The sequence below is a fragment of the Pan troglodytes genome, chromosome X (assembly GCF_028858775.2).
Source record: "Pan troglodytes isolate AG18354 chromosome X, NHGRI_mPanTro3-v2.0_pri, whole genome shotgun sequence".
Lineage (NCBI taxonomy): Eukaryota > Metazoa > Chordata > Mammalia > Primates > Hominidae > Pan > Pan troglodytes.
In genome coordinates this window covers 15,106,133-15,132,826 of record NC_072421.2, presented here as the reverse complement: position 1 = coordinate 15,132,826, position 26,694 = coordinate 15,106,133, and the positions used below count along the sequence as shown (strand labels likewise).

General features: G+C 36.1%; 1 protein-coding gene across 4 annotated transcripts in view; it reads right to left on the bottom strand.

Moving 5' to 3' along the window:
• Positions 1-22,703, bottom strand: part of GLRA2 (glycine receptor alpha 2) — a 204,384-nt gene extending 181,681 nt beyond the window's left edge. For 2 of the 4 annotated variants that reach the window (XM_001137132.5, XM_001137046.6), the window contains exons 1-2: positions 21,876-22,465; positions 19,650-19,783 (exon numbers count right to left, since the gene is read on the bottom strand). In XM_001137132.5, the coding sequence (XP_001137132.1) occupies positions 19,650-19,783; positions 21,876-21,943 (202 nt within the window). In that variant the 5' untranslated portion in view covers positions 21,944-22,465. The other 2 variants (XM_009438789.4, XM_016944005.2) reach the window with 2 other exon arrangements.
• Positions 22,704-26,694: the final 3,991 nt, after the last annotated feature.

The window sequence follows — 26,694 nt, the reverse complement described above, 5'->3', positions numbered from 1 at the left end:
TAATTAATTTGTACCTTACTACAAAGTTAACTTGAATTTGTACATAAGCAGCAAGTACTTCCTCTGCTTAAGAAAAGAACAAGTAAATTATTTCAGAGAGCAGTCTCCTTAGTTCTGAAGGAACATCATCCCAGCAAGCAGCCCCCAAACTTTTCCCTTTCCTATTCCCTGAGCAAGCTTGGGCTCTTCATGTGTGTTGGAAAGTAATAATAAAGAGAATAAATTATAGACTTCATGTCTCAGACTTACGGTTTTCTCTCACTATGCCCAAATGATTTGAGATTGTTAAATGAAAACATTCCTAGGGTCCGGAGAAAAACTCTATTTAGAAGCAAACTATAGGACTAGATAAAATCTCATATGAAAGGGCATGTTTTTGGTATATCATAGCATTTTCTTGAAATATGTTTAAGTACATCACAAATTTGCACTCAAAGATGTAAAAAAAAGTTTACAAAATGCCGTTAGTCAGAGACAAAGTCATGTAATGTGTAGCCCATGGAGGCAGTAGTCCCTGTATCTCTTCTGTTTTCCTTAGCCACCAACTGTTCTCTACCATACCTCCACCCCACGATCTACAATCTAGTTCCAATACATCCCAAGCAGAAAGCTGTTGGGTGATTGGAGAGAAATCATCTTTGCTCATTCATTTGATTATTCATCAAATATTTATGGAGGATTATTAATGTGCTCAAATCTGAGGATGTAAAGTTAAATAATAAACACATCCTTAGGCACGCCTCCAGATTCACAAGCCCCTAGCATGGCTGTAATTAAGAAATGATTATAGGCTTGGTGTATAACAACACAAATCTTTAAGGTTTTTACTATCCCACTAATAGCACTGAGGGCAGACTCATGCTAGACTGCCTGGAATCAAAAGCCACTTCTGCACTCTTACTAGCTGTATGACCATAAGCAACCAAATACAATTTCTGTTCTATTTTGTTATCTGTAAAATAGGGATGATAATAACCTTCTCTGTAAGGTTATTGGAAGGATTAAATGAGTTAATATGCAAAGTGCTTAAATGCTTGACACATAGTAAGGACTCATTAATATAAACCAACAATGTTATTATTAACAATTTCTGAGTTCCTACAATGAAAATGGTGTGAAATATATGCATGGGTGCAGTGAGGAATAAAGCACTGGCTAAGAAGTGAGCTGATGGATAACTTGGACACTAAGTCCCTTTACTTCTGTTCATCTTTTGTCTGAGAATTGTGCATAATACCTTCTGGCTTGATCTTCTGGGACATATGTTTGAAATACATAAAATATCTTCCTACTCAATAAGCCAACTGAGAAGTATAAATTTTTTTTTAGAAAAGTCTGTTTTCATGATGTGTTTAAAATTTTTAAATGCTTTTTGAATCTTTGTGGTCTGTCCTGGCGGCAAAGATGGCAGGTATCAAAGCATCAAGGGCCGGATGCTCTTTTTTAGCTTCATGGTGACTGTGCCCAGGACCAGCCCATGCTTGTGGCAGCAGCCCTTCTATGGCAGATGACAGAATACTACTTCACCAAGAAAATACAGATCACTGGATGTGAACTTATCTGACTACCTTCCCCTCCACCTGTAAAACTTATTATCAGAGTAAGGAAATGGTATTCCTCCTTCAGTGCAAAGGTAATCTCTTCATCTTCCTTATGAGATTGATTCCTCCTGCTCCTTCCAGAACTCTCCTCCATCAATTATCCTCTATCTCACTCGTACTTTCAGTCTCCCTTTCCTTTATTCTACAAATGTACCCTTCTCATCTTAATTTAAAAAAAAAAAACCTCCTTTCCCTCAAATTCTGTAATCTAGTATTCAATCCCTCTCTTTCTCTTTGGCACCAATCTTTTAAACGATAAATCTACAGACTTACTTTTCCCCACTTTCTCAAATCTCATTTACTCTACCAACTCAGTATGGGCTTTTGTATCACCACTCTAGGGAAATTGGCCTTGCTAAGGTCAAAAATGTCCCAGTGGTCAAATCCAATGACCTCTCTTGTTCTTTCTACTCAACATTCCTGCTGCACTTGTCGTGGTTGCTTTCCTCATCTGCAAAACTCTCTCTTCCCTTAATATCAATGACTGCATCTCTTTCTGGTTCTCCTCCAGATTTTCTAACCACTCTTTCTCTGTATCCCTTGTTGAGTCCTTCTCTTCCTCTTATTCTTTCAATGTTCATGCTCATGGAAATCCTATTCTTATTCATCTTCTATATTTATTCTACACAGTCTCACTGGGTGATCTTAGCAATACTGTCATTATATGATGACTACTATTCCTATATTTATAGCTCTGGTATCTGTTCTTGGCTCCAGATTAACATTTTCAACTGTAGATTAGATATCCTCGTGTGTCCCTGACATGAATAAACAAAATCACTGTCTGCTCAGTTGCTCAAAATGGAACCTTGAGTCAAACATTACTCTTTCTATTGTACCCGCTACATCTTGTCTGATGCAATTTTACCTTAAGTTTATCTTGTGAATCTTGCCCCTGTTTTCTAACCCATTGCCACTCCCTAAGCCCAAACCTTCATCATCTCTCTTTTGTGGATGATTGTCCTGGAACCCTGGTCCCTTACCTTTTTCGTATATCCTTTGAAAGGTATCTTGAGTTATCTTCTTAGAAATCATATGTAATTATGCTCCTCTTCTGCTTAAAAACCTTGATTGCCTTCCTGTTACCTGTGGTTAAATCTATGTTTCAATAATCTTCTTTACATTCTGGCCTTAACTAACTTTATTCTGTAGGCTTATCTTCTATGATTTATCCCTTTCACTTCCTCTAGATATACTCATCTTTTATTATCCCCCAAACTAGCAATGTTCTTTCCAGACATGGACAGTTCTCTATCTGAAATTCCCCTTTTCATTCATTTAACACCTATTTGCTCTCAATACCAAATTCAAGTACCTCCTCTTTTATAAAGCCTAGAGCTACTTCTTTTTCCTCCTCAGTGAACTGAGTTCTCCTGTACCAAGGGCCCTCTAGAGAAAAATAAAGGTCATCACTATTAGTGGATACCTTAGTTAGCCCCCCTAGTCTTTTGTAAAGATTTTTGGTTCACTGCCTCATAATCTGGGAGAATCCTGTACTTGAGAACTACTCTTCAATTTTTTTGTAAAGCTGGAAGATGAAGCTCAAGAGGAGAATTTCAGAAGATGCCCAACCACAGACTCACTGGTTGGAAGGAAGTATGGGCCATAACCATGAAGTGAACCTGAAATTACTTTAGCAGTCAGAACTCCCTGGCAATTCAGGTATATCCAATATTATCAACATGTATGATTTATGCGCCTTTGGTTTTATTTACTGAACACTGCAGACACTGAGTAGGAGAGTGCCTTAGGCCAGGGATTCTATTTGGATAAGTTAGATGTCACTATCCATCCATGTTCGGTATTAGGCATGGAAAAGAAAACTTTTTATAAATGGGATATTGGTACTGAAATAGTGGTAAAGTAGAAGAAGGTGGGATAGTAAAGTTGCAGGTTAGAATGCTGATAAGTTAACAATTCTTCTTTGAATCACCCTCTACTTTGTACTTAGCGCAGTGTCCTATGCATAATAAATGCGTGATACATGTCTACATGTAAATAAATCCACTTACTCAACATTAAATATTTATTAAGCTCCTAGATAAACAGAAAGTGCACAAAAACCTGGGGCTTCAAAGATAAATTCAATTCAACCTGTAATAGAAAGGGCAGCAGCTGTGTTACAAATATATTCAATAAAGTATTGCAGATGGGGAATGAGTGTCCCTGTTGTCATTTTCTAATGACTTATACTCCCCTCCATCCTAGGTTATATATAAGGAAAGGTAGTGTTTGTCCAAGTCCTATTTGGCAGCAGGATAACTTTTTCTTCCCCTAAATAACAAGAATGATAAAATTCTGGCTGTTTTCTATTCAAGAAAATGCAGTGAGGAGTCAAATGAGATGATACATATGAAAGGACTTCATGAATTTTAAGTGAATCACAATAATTAGCAGATAATAATAACTTAGTTCAGTTCTTAATATTCAAGTTTGCATTGGTACAGATTCTGAGATTAAGGATTAGTATTATCAATTTTTAAATTTACTTGATAAATGTCTATCGACAACCTACCTACTGTTACATGTTGGAGATACAATGTAGAATGAGATAAGCTCAATCCTAACCTTCTTGAACTAGTCTAGGATGGAAAGAAATAGAGAAGCAACTAATCACAAGACAGACTCTAGACTGAGCACGTAGGAAAGGTTGGGATTTGTAGTTTAAGAGAGGCTTTCTAGAGGAAATGACATTAACCTGAAGTCTGAGTAGAGAGTAAGCTGTTGGAAAGGCAGGGATGGTAGAGAGAAATGCAAGTGCCAAGCACCAGAAATAAAAGGTTTGAGGAATGGCAAATGGGGCATCGAGGCTGGAACATAGAGTGGGAAGGTGTGGCTTGAGATGTGGAATGAAGATGTTGAAATTGACAATATAGATGCTTGGCTTTCCTACTTCCTTGTCTCATTTCCTCACTCTCTTATATGTCTCCCCTGATTGCTTATTCTTAATAAATCTCTTTTGCACAGGGTCTGCTTCTTGGAAACTCAACCTCAGACAGATGTAGTAAAGAACCTAAACACAGAGATCTTTGTGAGACATGTACAAGTGCATGCACTTTATCCAAAAATGATGAGAAGGCCTAGGAGAGTTTCAAGGGTCATGAGAGACCTAGAATATCAAGGATACTAGTATTTTGAGCTCTGCACTCCCTTGGGTGACAGCTCAGCTTCCTTTTTCTGTGCATTCAGATAAAGATATAGGCAATCAGGCACCCCAGAGCAGCTGCACTATGGATTTTCTAAAAAAAGTACAGGAGTTTATTTTTGATGTTAGCTTTCCTTTAGGATCTATTTATTATGCCATCTTTATTTCTTTGCCTTCTTTGCACCTGCCACATCACCCATCTAAAGTCAATACTATTTTTTAAAGGTGTCATTCTGTGATGTATATAGCATATTACATGATGTCACTGATGGACACTTTTTGTTAATACCCTCAAGTGCTTTGCTCTATCACTGAAGCAGATAATTTATTCTGGCATTTATATGAAAAGTTAGACACTGAGAGGGTACCTGCTTATTTGAGACTTTATGTATGCATGGTTTATTATGGCACATATTGTTAGCACATGGCTCCAAATTTTTATGTAATAATTATATTCTTTTCAATATGTGGGGGAATGAGAGAGGCCCCATGATGAAGGAATAACTCAATCATGAAAGCTTCACATGTCAATCCACTCTTACTGAGCGTCACAAAGATTCCTTCAGCCAAACTACAGTGCTGTTAACTATACATTGGCACCTCTTAAATGAACTCATTCTGGGAGATGGAGGTGCTATAGAATACTTTTTACCCAGGAGCCATTTGCAAACCCAGTTTCAACTGTAGGCAGAAAAAAAAAAATCCCACGTGTGTAATTATCCTATTTGCAGAGCTGGTTGACAAGTAGAATCGTGGAGTTTTCTCCTTGAGATAAGTGTATTCTTTTGCCAAGGAAATCTTTTTTTTAATGGGGTTTAGGATATTTGCCCCAAGTCACAAATTCATACACTCTGCAGAAAGCCCTGCGTGTTATAAACTTTGTTGGCATTCAGGAGATCTATGGAACAGGAAGCCGCCTGCTGGGTTTTAAGTGGGAATATTTGCTCAGAATATTTGATTAAAGGATGCACTTAAATGAGGCATATGTGCATGATAAACAAACGTGAGTCAGAAACTTGGGGGAAATAAAAGGAACACATATTCCAGACTGTGGATAATTCCTTTTATGTTGGGAGAGCTAGAGAAATACATCTGATAATATAGGATTAGTTTGATAAAGATCAGGTTAAGCATGCCACTGGTTACAGAGTGGGCACGGATTCTAGGAAATGAAATGGTAATATTTCAGATAAAATAAATACTGAATAGTATGGCAACCTTATTAACAAACTGTGACCTTAGATTTTGGAGAGAACAGGTAGCCTGGCATTCATCTATTTAAAAAGGCCTCTGAAAAAAGTGAAATTTTCAGTGCCAGGGCTTCCTATTCACAAGGCATGACCCTGGGCATATGTAACATTTCCTTTCAAACAGGGATGATGTCTTAAATTTTTATATTTTGGGAAGACACTGTATATACTTCCTTTGGAAAGCAAATCTCAGGATTCCAAAGAAAATCTTATCCTCTTGTTCATATTCCTTGACATCTATAACAAATAATTCAGCAAAGCCACCTTCTCATACCCCAATATCTAATGACACCGTCTGTCCCTTGGAAATGGAGAAGCTGTGACCCTGGAAGCAAATGATAGCAAAGGATCTAAGTCAGGCACTCAGATTATATAAAACAAAATTTGAACTCAAAGTAAGCAAATGTGTGCATGCCCAAATAACTTCTTTATAGTTAACCTTTATTCAGTTCTTCTTCAAGATGCAGTGTATCTAAGACTGCCAACCTCAATCAAAAGACAAACTTAATCAGTGCTGTGGTTTTAATGTGTCCCCCAAAGCTCATGTGTTGAAAATTTAATCCCCAATTCAATAATGTTGAGAGGTGATGCCTCTAAGAGATGATTAGGTCATGAGGGCTGTGCCCTCATGAATGGATTAATGTCATTGTCATAGGAGTGGGTTAGTTCTCACTGGAATGGCTTCCTGATAAAAGGATGAATTCAGTCCCCTTCCCCTTCTTCCTTATGCCCTCTTGCCCTTCTGCTTTCTACCGTGGGATGATGCAGCAAGAAGACCCTCGCCAGATGCAGACTCCTCAGCCTTGGACTCCCAAGCCTCCAGAACTGTAAGAAATAAATCTCGAATCTTCAAAATTACCCAGTCTATGGTATTCTGTCATAGCAACACAAAATGCACTAAGACAATTGGTATCCCATTATCTGTGGGCTGTACAGTGGAATACTAGCAATGCTAATGTCATCACTGTGGATACTTTGTCTCAAATAAAGGATTAGTTTGATATAGAATGTGTAGGGGCTCCATCACCAATGTGTTTTCACCTAGTGTGTAAAATAAATGACATGAATCAGGAGCCATTGATTAAGTCTGAGGTGGCATCACTATTTCCCTACCCCTACTCTGTTATTTATCTCTTCCTAAGAGCTTGGATTGAGAAGAAGGAAGAAAAAAAATCATGCTTGCTTACTTGACAAACACTCTCAGAGAAAGCATGGAGGAGGAACTAGTAATTTAAAAGTATATATTATATTTAAGAATATCTATATATAATCATCCTTTCCCCAAGACATTTAGTGATATTTCAAAGACATTTCATTTTCTGCATCCATCTTCATTGCAAACAATTTTCAATAGTTTTTCCTTGGAATTTATATATTGAAGTATATGAAACATTATCATTTTTAAACAGAGAAACTTAGAATGATTTAATACTAATAAATAGGAAGTTAATCTTAAATCTGCACAAGTTAAGATAAATATTGCATAATTTCAATTTTAAATAAGATTTTTGGTATAGATTTAAATTTTTAAATTTCATTGCAAGGAAGTGATGGAAAAACTATTCTCAGCAAATGAGTGGAAATTGCACAACTACAAGATTTACCCATTTTTGAAAGCTGCCTGAAAAAGAAGATAGCAATCCAAAAGAAAATTCTTCATACAGGTATGAAACTTTGTCATATACTGCTGAAGAAATATCTCTAATTCAAGGTTAAAGGTCACTTGTTTAAATGTATATATTTGTCAGGTTTTGTAAATCATAAAGACTAAAACAGTAGGTGATTATTAGATCCAAGTATTTTGATGTATTGACTAATTTCTTTTCTCTATGCTTTTCAAAATACCACTGTTTGTTTATTTATTCATGTAGATGAAGCAGGAGAAAAATAGACTGCAATAATATTCTAACTTGTAGAGTAATTCTCTTGTGGCATCATAATGCTAATGTTGACCATGAATCAAAATGAAAGGCTCATTTACTGAATGCCGGGCCCTTCTCACTCTTATGAATATTCTCTTTCTGGCAAATTATTATATTTTATGTATATTTAAGTTCCCCATCATCTATTTTCATGGCAAAATTTGTTTAGGTTTCTGGATTTTACCAAAACTACATTTTCCAAAATATTCCATAAAACACTGGTTCTCCAGGATGTTACTCATGATAAGGAATCTGTGATCAAGTGAATATCAAGCAAACCCCTGTGTAAAAAAAAGTTTTTAAAATATTTATTTGTGTATTTATTTTTACTACATATTTTCTCACAACTTTTTAATATGCTAATGGATATTAAGTCTCTCTCAGAGGATGTTTTGCAGAATTTCCTATACTTATTTTACATTTAAAAACTTAAAGAACATTTCATGGACTACAGTTTTGGGAAACATCTTTGGCCAGATGCTGAATTAAAGAAACTTGGTAGCTACATTTCCCAGAAGCAGCCTTTGTACATGAATTTGCTACCTCCAAACCAAGAGCAAGGCAAAAATTGTAATAGCTTATTTCTTCAGTAATCTCCTCATAAGTTTCCAGGGTCTTCCCTGCAATAACAATTCTGAATGAAATACTGGGACTTGAAATAAGGTAGAGATAACTGTTAAAAATGCTGGACAGAATTAATAATTTCCAAGAAAGGAAACATTATCTAGGAAGATTGGGTGCATCCAAGTTCTCTGGGTGAGTCAACAATTTACAAAAGGATATACCCAAAGATATTAATTTAGACTATTAGAACCAGGGACCATCAAAGTTAGAAATGAAGTAGAGAGACATCTTGTTCTAAGTCCTTTTTTTTTTTTTTTTTGCAGATGACAAGAGTGACTCCCAAAGAGGTTAAGTGGCATGCTCCAGGTCATAACTGTCAAAACTGGAGTTAAAATCAGGCCTCATGAGTCTCGATTTAGATATTTTTTTCTCTTGTGGGATTTTCCCCCTTCATTTCGTAAAACAATATAGGCACATAGGATCTTGGGAAAAATACTATAAAGAAGGTATCATCCTTCTGATATAAGGGCAAAAATGTCTTATTCTAGTCCTGTAGGTCTTAACCTGTAGGGAGTAATGACTTTGTTAAAGTTGTAAACTTAAAATCCTAAGCCCCTACTGACTGAAGGGGCCCTCTTGTAGCCAAGGGGACTCCAGAAAAATCTTAAAATTGAGTTCCCAGCCACAATGGGACAGGAGGTTAGACACAACTCATTATACCTCCTCTCTTTTGGCGTTTAGACACAACAACTGACCAGCACTAATGTTAAAGTAGAGATCATAAGACTGACAGAACAGACTCTTTATGGCAATGAGATATGAAATTATATACAGGACCTAAAACCATGCTAGGCAAGGGGTAAATCATGCACCCCTACACTTAAAGAATAAACTATGTTCTAACTGCCACAGGGGTTTTTTTTTTTTTCTTCTCTAGCAGTTAAATAAGGACTGGTCTCAAGATAAGCAATATTAAAACAATTACAACTCATCCAGTTCACAGATGCTAACTGATCCCCTGTTCCATCAACCATAACTACAGCTTTGACCGGACAAGAGACTGATGTCAGTAACTTTCTCCTAATAAGAAGACCACCAACCATGGACTGATGATTCTGGCTGGTTTAAAGAGATCACTCTTGCATGCCCCTGTGTCCTAAAAAGGCCTTTTGACATACAGGCCCTAATTGTAAGACATTTAAATGTTAAGTCTCCACCTCAAAGTGAACATGGGTTGTATGTTACATGCATGTTTGCTTTATACACATGCATCAGAACCACCTTTGTGAATATTCGTAGCCTTCTATAACCTGTTGAATATGTATGTTTAGCCAACCTGTTCAACATAAAGCTGCTATCCTAACCGTTTCTCCTTTGAAGTGCCTGTCTCTGGTCTTGTCCAAAGACATGCTTCCCAGGCTGCAGGATGGTCACTTTGCAGACTATAACCCTTTACAAGAAATAAAGTCTCCTTTCCTTTTCCAAATTTATAGATTTAAGTTGACAAAATGAATACTCCAAGATCCCATCATCCATATATTCTGTAGATGGAGAGGTGTGGGGCCCAGGATTTGCCTTTTTAACCAGACTCTCAGGTGGCTTTGAATCAGGTCTTCTGAAAAACATGGCTTGAGAAACACATCTGGTTGGTTGCTAATTTGTTTTAGTATTAAATCCTAAATCCTTTGATTTCACATACTATATACAAACTTATGTAATAAACCAGAGTTAATTCAAAGGAAAAAGTAGAATATGAGAAATCCATTGTCAGCACCGTACATTATATTTATAAATTTTCCTGAATCACATAATCTAACTTAAGTTTGGTTTGCCAAATGTGTGCCTCATTCACTTTTCAGAGACTCTGAGATTCAAATATAAATAAACGGATCCCTTGTTTTCTGAATACATTTATTTGGGTGGTGGGAAATGGGCAAAATGCTTTTTCTAATAGAAAGCCTGATAAAAGAAATCTTGACTGTCTTGTTGGTCATGAAGTGGTTATTAGAAATCAACATCTTGAAGTATTTAAATGCAAATAAATTAGAAGAAGATACATTGTATTACCTTCTGCGTATGTTTGGTTTAAAAATGAAGTAAAAATTGTGTGGTAAAGTAGTCCTGGGCTTTTCCTAACGTAGGAGAATTGCCAAGATGAGTAGCTGTATTTCAAGTGTGATAATCAAACCAGCCAAGGAGTGGGAAATGAGCAACTGTTCCCAGAACTCTCCATTTCCTGGAAATGCACACTACTCTGCCCCTGGTCTTCATGCCTTTTTAACCCCTTACCCAATCTTTTCTTCTAACACCCTTTCTCAAGGTCTATGCAGAGCAGAAGAGCATGAAGGGAAAGAATTTATCTCAAAAATGCTTCCCCAGAGAGACTTGGCATTAAATCTTCTGCTCAAATCCAAACCCACAACACATCCCAGCATGGGGAGCCTGGAGGGAATTACTGTAGGGACAAGCACATTAATATTAGCAAATATATTAAATCAGACAGAAAGGAAACTGTATTAATTATTTTCGTATGCTCCACAGGAAGATCTCTCTTTTTTTTTCTCCCTCCGCGTCTCTCTCTATCCCTTGCTCTCTTTTTCCTTTCTCTTTCTCTCCCCCCGTCTCTTCCTGTCTCTCTCCCTTTATTTCTAGCGCCCCCTCCCTTTCCTCCCCACCTTGCACCCTCCCCAGTTCCGTCCTTCTTTCTCTTTCTCTCGCACACACATATACACCAATCCATTTATTGCACCTCTTCCTGTTTTCTATTTAGGAGACAGAACAATCACATTACACTATATTTATCTCTCTTCTCTGCTTTTGGGGATAGCACTTATCTATTGGGATAATATATCCAAATGGTCTCCAGACTGATCAAAGAAGGCTTACTAAATTTGTCATCAGTGTTGGAGATGTCTGCTCAACCACCTGAATGGTAAGGGGTGAGTTTGCTCTTAAGTTGACATTTGTGCTGGTTGTCTTCCATTTCCCCACCCCAACCCCTCTCTTCTCTTCTATTCTCTGTAACCTAGGAAACTGTCCTTCAGGGTTTGTATCAATGGGCTCCCTTGCTCTCTGACTGTTAGTTGAATCTGGCTAATGAAAGGCTTCCACAGGAGAATGGAAAACAGGAGGAGGGCAAGGTCTGGATATTTATTCCCAGGCTTACTTCCTGCTAGGATAGCACAAATTGACTACATTCCTCCACAGGTTTCATTAGGTGACCCTTCTGTATAGCTGCCTTCACCAGGTTCTGGTAATCACTCCCTCCCTTGCTTCTTCAGTTCTGTTGATAGTCCCAGAATACTACAGTCTCCCTTTAAGGGTTGTTTTTTTCTCTCACACCATTGAAATGTGTGGTCTCTTTCCTGCAAATATCCTGGATAATAAGCATTCAACCTACAAATTATATTCCAGTTTTTATTTAAGTGAGATAGTAATAGTAAGAACTGACATTTAAAAGCTTAAATTTCTATTTACCACTCTATACTTAGCACCTAACAATGGTACCTGGCACATGGTGACTAGTCACTAATTATTTATTAAAATAATTAACAAATTAACTGTGTTTTTAGACTCAACTATAAAGATGTAAAACCATTACATGTAATTCTTTGTGCCTACATTTATGCTCCCTTGCCACAAATTTATTCTATTGCTTTGACAGTGCATAGGCAAGTGTGGCTTTTCTTCCCCACAAGAAAATATGTTCCACCATCATCAGAAAAAAAGAAAAAATAGAAAACAAGACTTATCCAGTCATATACATACTTCACAGATAGGTGAAGATGCCTTTTCTCAAATGATAATTGCCTATGGACTTTTCATACTTTTACTGAATCCAGAATTTATTTTGCCCTTTGGATGAGTATACAGAGCCACTATTTGGTGTATCATATTAATAATGGAATGGTGGATACACAAACCATAGCATGAGTCAAAGAAAGGGTCCAGCTTCTCTCTTGTATTTACCTCATAACCACTTTGGTTGGCTGGCCAAACTAGACTCCAAGTGAGTAACCTGGTGACTTTGTTCTTACATGTACTGCACACATTAGAATATCCATTTGAGGCCTATGCCTTTTGCTCATATGCTCCCTTTAGTGGCTTCTGCATGGCTGAAAGTGTCTGTAGTCAGTCATAAGTGTGCAGAGTAGCTCTCTCAGGAAAGAAATCAATGAGCAAACGCTTCATACAACGGTCAGGGCAGCATCCTAGGCGTTAATTCCAAAGGGAGCCCAGAATGCTTCCAAAGACCTTGTTATTGAGGCTTCGTCAAACATAGTTCCATTTTTAAGACCCTGTTCCACAGTGTCTGAGCAACACACCAAGAAAAATATCCAACACCATCAAGAACAAACTAATGACTTATTTTTTTTCTCACTCTAAACCTAACTGCCCCAACTGAACACATTATACTGTCCATTCATTGAGCACAAAGAGACCTGAATATTGATGCCATTTAAGTCTCAGATTATCAGCAAAATTGACGGAATTATCCTTCAGGACGTGGAGGACCAGCAAGCTCTATAAACTAAGGATAAAATATTTAAGTTCATTCAATAATGAAAATTAAGGATATGGGGTCGCCCAGAATCAACCAAGGAGCAATGCAGTACTTTCTCAAAGACTAAATTATGGGCTTCCATTTCTGGTACGCTTAACCTGCCATGTTGTGAGACCAAATGCTCTCTTTTAAATACTTATTCTAAAATAGGAAATCATCTCAGTACTATTGTGCAGTGAACCTTGCAACTATAGTAACTGGACAAGAAAATACATCAGAAATGGCAGTCATATTATCTTCAGTTAAATTTAAGGTCCTCCTTTATAGGACTAAGTTAAATTTGTTCTACTTCTCTTATTTGGTTTATTTTTTAAAATGAGTCCAAGAAAATAATCGGAGATGGGATTTGAATGGGTAAAGATAATTCCTTCCCACAAATGGCTCCCTCATTGTTTTATATTTAGGAATATGAAATAGCCGTTTCAGGTTGGAAATTTCCCCACTGAACTAATATAAGGAAAACCAACTGAGGCTTATGACCTCTACATTATGGTTACTCTGGTAGGAATCTAAGATGCCCGAATTTCTCTAACTTGTTTCTTTCCATTTAGAAAATCAAGCAGCTGTTTTCACAATACACAGTAAGTGTTGGCTATGAAAGAAAAATGGTGGAATTGCAATAATAACTCAAATTATCTGTATAATAGTAACAGTTGAAAACAAATAATTCATGCTCATGATATCATTTGATCCTCAGTACAACCCAAGTGAGGTAGGTAAAGGCAGAAGAAAACCTGAGGCACAGATAGGTGAAGACATCTTTTCTCAAAAATGGCTGAACCAGGACTTGAACCTAGGTCTTCTGGATCCAAGTTCAGGGCTCTTTCCACTATACTACCCTGTCACCATGGAATGAAAGACATGCTGACAAACTTATTGCAATATGCTTTACCAGGGTGCATTAGAATGCTGTAGATGCCCTCTTGATGCCACTTCAAATCCCTGAAAAACCTTGTGGGTCCATAGTAGGAGCCTAGTATATACAAATGTGTTGTTTGGTGTTCATACAGCACACAAAAGCTGTATGAACACCAATCAACACGTTTGTATAATAAATTGTGACACAGCCAGTGATTTTTGATGTTCAAAAATCTTCATCAATATTGTCTCTGAATGAAACTATCATATATGTTTCCCTTTGTTACTCCCAGCCTTTCCTTTCAATAAGGAAACAATATTTTATTTCCTTATTGATAATGTTTTATAATGCCTTGTTTTATAATGCCTTGCACCATCAATATTCTTCCCCAGTGCCAGACTACAACCAAATACTCTCATTCAAATTATGGAGTAAAATACTAATTGGGCTTACTGTCATTTCCATCAAGTAGTTTTAATATGAAATAAAATATTTAATCCAAGAACAGAAGCAACAGTGCTGTAATTTTAGCCATTATAATAGCAAGCTAGGTTAGAATAGTTATTGGACAACAGATTTCTTTCAAGGGCTTGGGTACTATTGAAATCAGGCCACGTGCATGTTACTGCACTTAAAGTAAGAGTGACACTGACTCTAATCTGCCACCATGGACCATACTACCCAAGAGAGGCGCTCCCTTGAGCTTTACCTCTCTAGAAGTGCTTAACAATTAATTACCCTTTTGAATTGGAAATACATATAATGATGAGCATTCAAGAAGCATGCAGAGAAAAGTAACTTTTCTTCCTACCCATCTCCCTGGCATCCAGTCACCTTTCTCAGAAGCACCTGATATTTCCACTCTCTTGTGTATCTTTTAGGGACATTCTATTGCATATACAAACACAACATTTGTGCATATATATAGACATACTAATATATACATAGTCCCCCATGCTATATGTACTTTGCAAGGTAATTTTATAATAATTTGTCCTAAAATAAATCTATTCTTCCTTTCCTTCTTTCTATTCTCCCTTAGTTGTCCTTTAATTTCTTCAATGAATGGTTCCCACTGATAACTATAGCCTATGTATTTAGCCAAGAGTAATTGCCCTAATGGGAGTGTCAACTGTCTCGGAATTGGGCTTAGTTCTAGGCCATTTTAAAATGACTGCTTTCATAATTAAAAGATAATGTCTCAAAAAATCATATGCTGTATTCTTATCATTTTAAAAGTTTTATAATTGACAACTCTGACTCATACTTGACATTCGTAGACACCTGAAAACTCTTTTTTTCTGTATACTTTTTAACAATGACTCTCATATTTTTTAATGTGGGCTTAGTGCCATTAGGGCTTTTTTTCATCTCAGCCATTAAAGAGTGATTTACCTCAGGCCTCTTGATTAATTAAGGGAGACCTAGAATTAAGGGAGAATAAGAATTCTTCTGTGAGGAAGGTAACTGTCAAGCAGATAATCCAGATAATTCCGTAATCACTTCCAAGGTGATTTATAATTGAACCAATTACTGTCTGTATTTCCTAATAAAACCACAATGTCAGCATGGCCATGAAGTTACTTTTTCAGGTGCCTGTAGGCTTCTGCTACTTTCTGCACTCAGGCACAATGCTTCTGATACTTGCAAGCATTTTGGTCTTCTTTCTCAGGTTCCATAGTAATGTCTGATGCCAACCAGGCTGATCAAAGAAATGGTGATGCTGGGGTTGCATTGTCACTAACTTAAAGAAGCACCCTTTCCAAGTGTCCCTGCTGGACGCTTGTGCTCAAGCACCTTCTACAGGGGTTGGTATTCACAACATTTGAACTTTAGCTCCACTTGACTACAGACATGATCATTTTCCAGGGGCAAAATCTGAAAACCTCTGGTTTCATGGAAGTGGATCTATGATACTTGAAACACCTCTTGAGCTGCTAGCTCTTTGGAAATTGCAGAAAAACATATTTCAGGCAAATGTAGGTTTTAATGTCACACATTACACTTTCTAACTTAGGTCTCTAGATGTGGGAAAAAAATAGTGTGCATGGCAGGCACAAAGAAGTGGAATGAATAATTATCTCCTGGCATTATCTACTCTAGATTCTATCCCAAAAAGAATGTTTTAGTGAAATGTATTTATTCACATTGGGATGAAAACTAGAATGTAACGCTAAGTTAATTTTATTTTCAAAGAAAATTTCATTAAAATAGATAAAGGCTTCGTTTCAAAAAGAAAGAAACGGAACTAATGCATTTTGCCCAGATTTGAACATTTCATTAAAAGCCTAATGTTTAAAGTGCATTTTCAAGATACAATAATACTGACAGAAGAATATCTGATAGGATGATGGAATAACACCATGATAAATCAACTGAAAATGAGACAAATCACCTAAGTGGGGAAAGAGGTTCATCTCTTGATATAGAATCAACATTTACCATGGTTTCAGAACCAGGTAATTGTGAATGGATATAGCTTGTGTTTTTATCTGAATTGAGGATTTTCATTAAATGTATGTTTTGACAAGATCTGAAACACGTGTCTATGGATCTTATAGATAAAATTCAATTGACAACTCTGACTCATGACTTTGTTTATACACTTGTGCTTCAACACATCAGAAAAGCTATTTTTTCCCTATAGTTTCCAAGAATGTCTCTCAATTACAGAGTCTAAGTCTGAATCATTTCTGGTGGTTATCTTTTCTAGCTTACATCCATTTTTCCTTCTTATATATATGCCCATTATGACATCTTTCAAAGCCCATCAGGAATATGGAATAGACATGCAATATTTTACTGACTTGAAAGTATACAGGAAAAATTCTTTCCAATAAGAAAAATTATACTTATGCATTTCTTTTTCCCTTGCCAATGCAGGGCAGCAAGGAAAACAGAGAAATATGCTAATATTTAATAAGAATTCTAGAATAACCATTCTGTTTACCTCAGTGGCCCATATTTGGCTCTTGGTTTTATTCTGGTGGTCAAATTTTGCCCTTCTATCTTCTTAACAGTCACCGTTATTTTAATTGTCAACATCATCATCACTATCATGTTTATAGTTATCACAGAAAATTGCTTTTTCACATTTACAGGGAGACCGTTACTATTCTGTATGCATTCACATTTCCTAATCTCCCTTCATTTCTACTGACTATATTAAATTCCTCATTGATACATTGCTAATCAACTATGGTAAGTATTATAGTGTTTATCTAAGCCTCCTCCTTGTTACAAGTTCCCTATTTTCTCTGTCTTTTCTTTCCTTCTCTTCACCTCAGCTAAGATCATCTTTGCTTGCCACTATGACTACTGGCTGGTCTCTCAAAAGTTACCACCCTCACATTCTACTACAACAACCAGTTGGAAGCACTAATCTTCATTAATTGATCTACCTTTTCCTCTCTGTCTTGGTTCTAATTTCCTTATCCTGGAGAAAAGGATCACTTATTTTCCCTACACTACCAATATTTTATGTATGTGTGTATATATAAAATAAGGTACTTCCCTGCCCTCTCAGATGTGGTGTGAGAATGGATCAATAAAATATACATATGTAGAAGGATCATATTAGACATATAAAATTCCATGGGAACATCAAGAAAAAATTATTGTAGTCTAAAATAATGGGGAGTGTTTTAAATCCAGGAATAATCAAGCTCCCCCAAGTGAAGAGAACTTTGGGAGATGTCAGATAATTGATCTGATATAAATGGTCTATGTAAATAAATTTTATGAAAAGGTAGCAGTGTTCATTGAATTGGAGAGTTAAAGGGAGAGGGAGATAAAACTCAATGAATCCCACTAGTGGTAGAGTCTTCTGTGATATCCACCCCATTTCTTTTTTATAAGTCATTAAAATATCCTGTACTTAGACTTTTAAGTAGTAGATAGATCAAAAAAAAAAACATGGCCACACTTTGCTGAACCTGACATTCTCCTCATTTATTTATCCTTTGGAACCATGATAAATATCATTTCCCAAAGGTGATATCCCCGGAAGAACCAGGAAAAAATTGGATGTGGAAATGATGGCTCATTCTTGTGTGGTCACTTAAAGTAGCAATGTCAACATGGGTGTGTTTTATTACTCTTTGTACTTTCCTGCCCTTTTGAAAAAGTATTTCTAGAAAGAAATGAATAACAGCTATGAAAGAAGATGCTTGTAAACTTGAAACAATTTTCCATCTCTGGACCTTCTCTATAAAGCTTTCCATTAATATCTTAATAGGAAATTATCTTTCCATTTCTTGGAATCCTGTAGTGATTTACCTATATTTCCTAATGGTACTTTCCTATTTCCATCTAATAGTAAAAGTATTCATGTAACATCTCCTCCCTCCACTAAAATTTTTGATAGAAGCACCTAAACTGTTTCATCTCCCAATTTTACAAAGCACCCAACAGTTAGTATTTTGCAGATAGTCCAGACTCAAAAGTTGTTCAATGACTTAGTGGATAAATATATGAATGAGCAATCCCATTGAAAGCTGGTTCTCAGTTTGTTACTCACAAGATTTTATTTCAAATATTGACTTCCAAAGCAATGACCACAAAATTAAGAAATGGGATGAACATGACCATCTTTTTTTTTTTTTCAGAAAAATTTATCTCTGAATGTAGTTCAGTTATCTCTCTTGGAGATACTTAAAAAATACTATTTCACCATATTTCTTTGTAAAATATGCCCATACCTGGGTATATTCAGAGGTGTAACATTTAAAGAAGAAATGAATTTAAAATTTAGTTTTCATGCTTATATTTGCCAATAATAAAAATCAACACTGAAGAAAAGTGTGCCATTAAATTGCTAATAAACAAAAGTAAGCAATGCATGAATTGCTACATAATATCCAGAACATTATAGGTTTCTCCTTTTACAAAATGTTATAAACACTTCACAATGCATTATGTTAAATTTCATTACAAGAAAAAGACAACATCACTTAAACTATGTATTTAAAAATTAAAGCATCAACATGATTCGGTTATTAGTAATTGATTCTTATTCTTTTTTTCTGATTCAGAATAAAAATAAACTAAATATATTTAAAAAGCATTTCTGCAGACTATTTAGTATATTTTTGTAATGTTCAACAAATAAAAACAAAAAATATTGGTTTGCTTCTAATTGAACAAAGAAAGTATCCACCATCTTTGACATGTGCACTTTAAAATTCTGTGATCTTTGTTGATTTCAAATAAACAATTTCAAATAAACAATGAGAATGCTTAAACAAAAAGGAACAAAAAATTAGAACCTCTTCTTACGAAGTCTAAAAATTAAAGAGGCCTGAAAGTATGTAAAGTGGCATATTTTATAGAGATTTAAACTCTACTTTGATGTAGGTATTTAAAATCAAAACCAAATATTTTGGAGTAACCACTGAATCTTGCATGCATCCTGGTAGATATTCAAGCAAGTCAAGTCTATCACTTGCTCTTGTATTCACTTTCAGCCACACTCCCACTTAAGAAAAAATAAGGACTGTGGCCATAATTTGTGACACTAGTTTTATTTGTGAAATAGAACACAAACAAGGAAAGTTTTCAAATGTGGGAAGTGACAGGTAAAATGAAAATATCAGTAACTAATGCAAAAGAATACCAAAATAAAATGAACACTATACTTGTCATTTTCATTTTATAATTAAAAGCCCTGAAAATGTTTTTCAGTTAACTATTCAAACATCTAGAAGATTTCTCAAAGGCTTAACGTAAGTTTAAGTGGAACCTACCTTTAAAATTTGGCCTGATTCTTGCATCATATCCTGATGTCCTTCCCATTAACTTGTCCAAGAAATCTGAAGGAGATAGGGTCTGTGAAGGTTGTTTTCCAGACCTGGAGTCATGGTCTTTGCAGAAAGCCGTCCTAAACACATCATTAACTCTTTTAGCAACAATTTCATTTGCATCCCTTGAGAGCTAATGCTCACTGCATTTTTAACTTTACATTTTGGTAAAGATATTTGATATGTTAGTATGAAGAAAACTAGAAAAATCCAAACTCTTTGGCCAACTTCTGAACTTGTACATGTTCTAAAGTTAACTTTAAATGATGAGAACTATAAATCCTGAGTCGCGTCACCCAGGTTTCCAAACTTTAACCATAAGATGTTTGAGAACAGACAATGTATTTAGTTTTAGGTTGTAGATTTTATGTATATATAGTTAAAACTATTCAGAGAAATTAGATGATATTTTTTTAAATTCATGTGATTGTCTTAAAATCATTTCTATCTGACTTAAAAAAATTTTTTCAGCATTTCAGCCCTAAATATAAGTCATCTACTTTTTATAAGAAATATATAATAAGATGGGCAGAACAAACTTATTATTTCATTGCTTATTTTTCCCATCTGCTAGTTCTAATCCAACTATCAACTATTAATATTTTTCAATGTGATATCTAAAAGAGAACCTTCATTTGGACATTTCATTTCTTTTTAAAATAGGTCAACAATGAGCATGTATATGACTTCTATTATTTTATCAGTTATTTATATATAAGCATTTAAATTGTTGACTCTCTAAAAAATATTGATGAAAACACACTTCTAAATCATTTTGACTTTTTATCACCAAAACACTGAAAGTTGGTGAAAAATTTCTCAGATTTTCATTTTCCTGTTAAAAGTAATAAAGAGCTTATTAAACATAGCATATTTGGTTTGTAGCAAAATTAATTATTTCACAATACATAGTGGTTAACTGAAATTTCTTCCCTAAAGTATACATTTTATAAGCTTTGTTTTCAATAGTTTAACAAATAGTGTCTTATGAATTCTATCACTAAGAAAATACCACATTCTTGCCAGCTTTTCAAAGAAGGGGTATTCAAAATAAGTGCAAAGATGATATAAATATTTTGTAGGAGTTAAAAATTGATATGAGCATGCATAAATACTCACATTCTCATATGCAGATTCATCTGATTAATCAAGTATTATTTGATTATGATGGTGGTGGTGGTGAGGATGATGATGATGATGATGATTCTAATAAAAACCAGCCTATATTTTTTCTTAATCATAGTAGGAGGTGTAAACCTGAAAGGAACATAGTGGGTTTTCCCAGTATTCATAGCATTATTACTATGTGTTCCATTTATCCTGGTTCTGTGAAAAAATGCCATAAAATTTAATGAAAATTAAATTTAGAGTCCTATACTTTGTTGTAAGAGCATCTCCTGTCTCTGCTAAGTCTTCCACTCTCTGTTATTAGATGACTATTTCACTTACTGGTAATGATTTGATATTTTGAGGTATCAATTGATTTGACAACTATTCGTAAACCATGTAGAAAATGCAAGCATGAAAATAGTAATTTCTCACTTTTTAAAATTATGCATGCTCCACTTCTCATATGTACATAAATACAATTATGTCATATTAACTAAATTTTGGTAGGCAATCCATTTCCAAACAGATTGAATAGTAGAATATAGTAGTAAAAAGAAATTTTTGATATTTCAAGAAAATTCCTGAATTGTAGTCCTCATAGTATGCTTCTAGTTTCTGAAATATAACAGAAGTCCCAAGTTGGCTGAGAATTAGGGATCTTTTATATTTTATCTAAAATGAGCATGCTCCTGCCAAATTAATACAATCATCTTATATGAAAAACACTGCACCCAATAATCTCTTTAAATTACTTTCAGAAAAATAATTACCCTTATATAGAAATGTAAAGAGCATGCAACTCATCAGACTACCTTAATATCACGTTGGCTGTGAAAATGTGTGTTGAATTGCATAGAGTGCGGCTATGCATCATAAAACTTGCTTTTTTGAAAAATTTACCACCCTCCCACAATTATTAGGCTTTTTAAATGAACAAAAGATATCTAACTTTCCTCTATAAAATTAAAATAATATAGTCCAGGGCACAGATAAATACACAATTACATGACACATTCTCTTTTAAACAATTTAAATATCAACATGCAAAGTCGTTTCACCTACCTGAAGTGGTTTGTCTCTAAGAAAAATGCAAACAAGGCTGTCAAAATGTTCACTAGCTGCCGGTTCATTCCTGTTTCTGTGTTGCTTGTGGAAAATATCCCGAAATGATTCCAGAAAGATGCTAGGACAAAGTGTCTATTTATTGTCCAGATTCAAAATTTGGCAGGAACCTAGTTTCCTTGAAAATCAAAAAGAGATTTGGTTTTGTACAGTTTGCTGAGAAAAAAGAAAAAGTGCCAGTCCTGGGCATCATGGTCAGGTCAAACCGAGGCTTGGGACCATCAGTTAACCCAGAAAGACAAAGCCTCAGAACTGATGAATCCCCCAGCTGCTTTTCCTGAATAATAAAAATGCTGCTACCTTAATCGCATCACCATGCAAAGGGAGTTGGTGACAATGCCATGCTAGATAGCTGTGGCTTTTGTTTTATATCTTTTCTGTTTAGCAAAGCCCTTTTTCTAGAAAATGTTTTCTTTTAAAAAGAAGTTGTAAATGAGAGAGAAGAAAGGACTCTGCGCGCTGGAGTGGGTGGGGGGAAGAGGGAAAAATTGCTGAGATCCTGTGCTGGAATGAGGGCTATAGAATGAGACGGAGACGTGATCTTACCCAGCCTATAAATTTCAGCACTCGGACAGCTCCAAGCTCTGAAGTGCGCATGTTTCCTTTTTCAGTTGCTTGGGGCGGGGGTCGGGGAAAAGCATTCAAGAGGGGACGTGCCTGCTGTTCGAAGGCAAAGAGTGACTGGCCGTTCAGCGAGGGGATACTGCAGGGGGTACGATGACAGCAAGAGGAGAAGAGAGGTCGGGAGACGGAGAGGGTGAGGGAAGTGGGGTCTGAGCTCCTGGAAATGCTAGGCTGTCGGTGGGTGGGCGGGACGGGAGTTTGAAGCAGAAAAGGGAAGGGAATAAGGTTTAATCGTGGGAAAACGAAATTGGGGGAAACAGAGAACAGGATTCAGAGTACTGAAATTATAATAAGGGTGTGGACAGTTCACTCTTTGTCAGTGCAAGCCGGAGGCAAAGAGGAGTCCTGTGCCGAAGAGAAGGGAACATTTCCTTGGCACAGAGAAGCCCGCGTGCAGAAGAAGGTTCATGAAGATCGATAATTTAATTTAGAAGTCCTTTATGCCTTCCTCGCCTTTGTAATGTTTTCATTTGATTTTAGCCGCCTAGTCCCAAAGGATCTCTCTACCTCTGTACTAGGGAAAGCCCCTTCCAACTGAGCTTTCTTCAGTGGCTCAAAATCCTTGGGCATCCGCAAGTCACAGATTTGTAGAAAAGGAAATGAGACAATGGGCCGGCAGGGGGCAGTAGCAATCTTTTCTTGCCATGGTTAAAGGTTAGAGCAGGGCTCCATGTTAGAAATGGAGCAAGGAAAAGTGCAACTGGAAGTTTAGTTCATCTGCCCATTCCAGATGTTAATCACTAGGAACAGTCATGTAATAAAGTGCATATGCTATTCTCCTAAATTGGCTAAAGGGACTGAAAATAGTGGAAGTTCATAAATCTGTACAAAAGTCTGACGGGTAACCCTGCTATTTCAAATCAAAATTACAAATATTATTATTAATAAAAAAGAGGAAGGGTAGATAGTCCAATGCGGATAATTAGCAGCTTCTGGGAAGGGGGAATGAAAAATGCATGTCCTACCATAAGCTAGGAGAGTAACCTACTTTTTGTGGAATATTCCTTGTTAGTCACCTATGTGCTTTACTGGAGGTCTTAATTTTAAAACAAAATAATATGATTAATTTTTACTCCGTAAATGACTAACTTTGGATCAGTTTAAATATCATAGTAGAGTAACAATGAATTCTATGTTTTTAAGAAGTAGATTCAGAGAAAAAAGATGGCAAGTTCTTTTTACCTTTTAATGTTAATATAAATCACCAGAGGATCTTATTGAAATGCAGATTATGATCCAGTAGGTCTGGGGTGGGGCCTGAGATTCTGCATTTCTAAGAAGTTCCTAGCTGAAGTTGATGCTGCTTGTCCACAGATCACACTTTGAGTAGCAAGAGTCTATATGCCCTTTCATAAGATTTCCATCCCAGTAAGACAGTGAAAATATAGGAATCTCTTTTTAGATGAAATGCAGTAGTGCCCAAGCATTCTATTTACATACAAAATCAATTCTTCAAATATGTTTTCTTAACTTTCAAAGCCTAGAGAAAATGATTCAATTTAAAAGAAAAACAGTATGGTGTAGTGTGAGACATCCCTGGACTGCAGCTTCAAATCTGTTCACTTCCAAATTCATCCACATGGAAACTCTAGACCTGATTTTATCCCTGCTGTCCTGACCCAAAAAAATATATAAAATCAATTCCTGGAAATATTTCTTCAATTGGTTCTACATGGAAAAATAGCACAGATTTTTTTGTGTTCAAGATTCTTTCCAAAAGAAAATATAGGTATAAAGATAGAAGAAAATTATTTCTCTCAAATTTAAGGTTGTAACGATGCTTAAAATAATATAGTCTTTGTAAATCATTTCTCTTTTTTTTTTTTTTTTCCCCCGAGATGGAGTCTCACTCTGTCACCGGGCTGGAGTGCAGTGGCGTCATCTCAGCTCACTGCAACCTCCACCTCCCGGGTTCAAGCGATTCTCCTGTCTCAGCCTCCTGAGTAGCTGGGACTACAATCACATGCCACCATACCCAGCTAATTTTTGTATTTTTAATAGAGACAGGGTTTCACCATGTTGGCCAGAATGGTCTTGATCTCTTGACCTTGTGATTCGCCCACCTCAGCCTCCCATAGTGCTGGGATTACAGGCGTGAGCCACCGCGCCCAGCCAAATCATTTCTTTTAACAAGAGTTGTGTTATTAACCAGGAATAGGATGAGTAAGGAAATCTGTGACAAAGGAGACTCAGGCCAGCAGCATGAAATCACAGCATTATATTATTGTAGAGTTGTAAGGGACAGTAGAGAGGATCTAGTTTAGCCTCCTCATTTTATTTCTCAGCTCTCCTAAATTTGGATTCCAGCCCTATCAATCCACAGAAACAGCTCTCACTAAGTCTGCCAGTGAATTTCTTGTAACTAAGTCCAAAAGACATTTTTCTGTTCTCATCTTACTTGACATTTCCATGGTACCTAATGTCATTGGCCTTTTCTTCCTCCTCGAAACACTTCCCTCTATTGACCCTTTGACACAGTGCACTCCTGGATTACCTCCTATTCTGTCTTCTTGGCAGGCATATCCTCCTCTACCTGGCCTATAAAAGTTGGATTTCCTAAAGGCTATATTCTAGGCTGTTTCCTCTTCTTGCAGTACACTCGCTTAGAAAATATTATGGTAATATAATTTCCATTATCATTTTATGTACATGACACAGAAATGTATATTTCTACCCAGACCTATACATCCAACTGCTTTCTAAACAATTCCTAATGTATGTCTCAAAAGCTGCTTAAACTCTTCATGTCAAAACCGAACTTCTGATAATTCCTCCAACTCCTACTCCTATTCTACTGTGTCTGTTTCATTGTTACCAACCAAAGGCCAAGGCATCATCTCCATCATCCACTATATCTAGTTCTTCACCAAGCCCTATTGATTTTTTTCTCCTAAATCTTCTCACTTCCCTCCATCTCAACCTCCATGACCCCAGTTGAGATATCTTTATCTCTTGCCTGTACTGCTGCAGCCATCCTCTTACTAATCTACCTGAATCAACAGCTGGTCTTCTACTACCTCATCCTGTATGCTGAAACCAGAGTGATTTGTTCAGAATCAGAATCTGATTATGTCACAGCCCCTGGTTAATACTATGGTTCTCCATTGATATTTGTGTAGAACAAGGAAACTACTCAATGACCTAAAGGTTCCACATGGTTTGGCCCATGCCTACATTGTTCCTCATCTCATCCACTAATCATCTCATTTCTTCCCCTGTAGCCATATTGGTCTTTTTTCTTACTCCCTAATGCTTACCGTACTGTTCATGAAGTATATCATGTCCCCCATCTTTGTCTGGTTAACACCAGCCTATTTTTCAAATCTCTGGAAGGCCTTTCCTGACCTGCATTACTCTAACAATTCTATTACAGGCCTTCATAGTGCTCTCCAACTCTGACTCAAGGAGCTCGTCATCATTGTATGTATACATGTGTATGACTGTTTGCTTATGTAGCAAGCTTTGCAATGGACAGAGACAGTACATGTTTTGGTCCACCATTATATCCCCATACATTCAATGATAATGACAATCATCATAATGGTATTGATGATAACTAGTATATAATTTTAAATATATACCAGAAATTTGTGGCTTAAACAAAATAAGTACATATGTATAGTCCACAAATAGTTCTTTCAAAAAACTACTTGTTAGGGAATTAACAAGTTAAGATCTGTGATTATTTGAAAGGAAACCAAGTTCAGTGGCGCAGCAGTCTAAAGCATAAAATTAAATTCAAAGTAAGAGATTATTAATTCAATATCCTTGATTCGAGTTCTACCTCTAATACTCATTGGTTATGTGACTGGACAAGTCATTTAATCCCTCTCAGTGTCATTCTCATAATATATAAAATTTATATAACATAAAGTGTTACATAATTACATAAACACATATGTTACATAAAATATTTCCATGTAGAATACTCTTGAAAATCACGTGAAATCAGACCTGAGGATGTGTTTTCAGAGTCTTAATCTCATTTACTTAATTTATTTAATCTCATCTACTTACTGTTAAAATTCATATTTTAACTTTGTTCATTGGACAATTCCACTTTCAAGGACAGTAAGATTTAGGAGCTTTGAAAAGGTTTTATTTGCAATGCAATGGAAACTGAAGTCTAATTCTC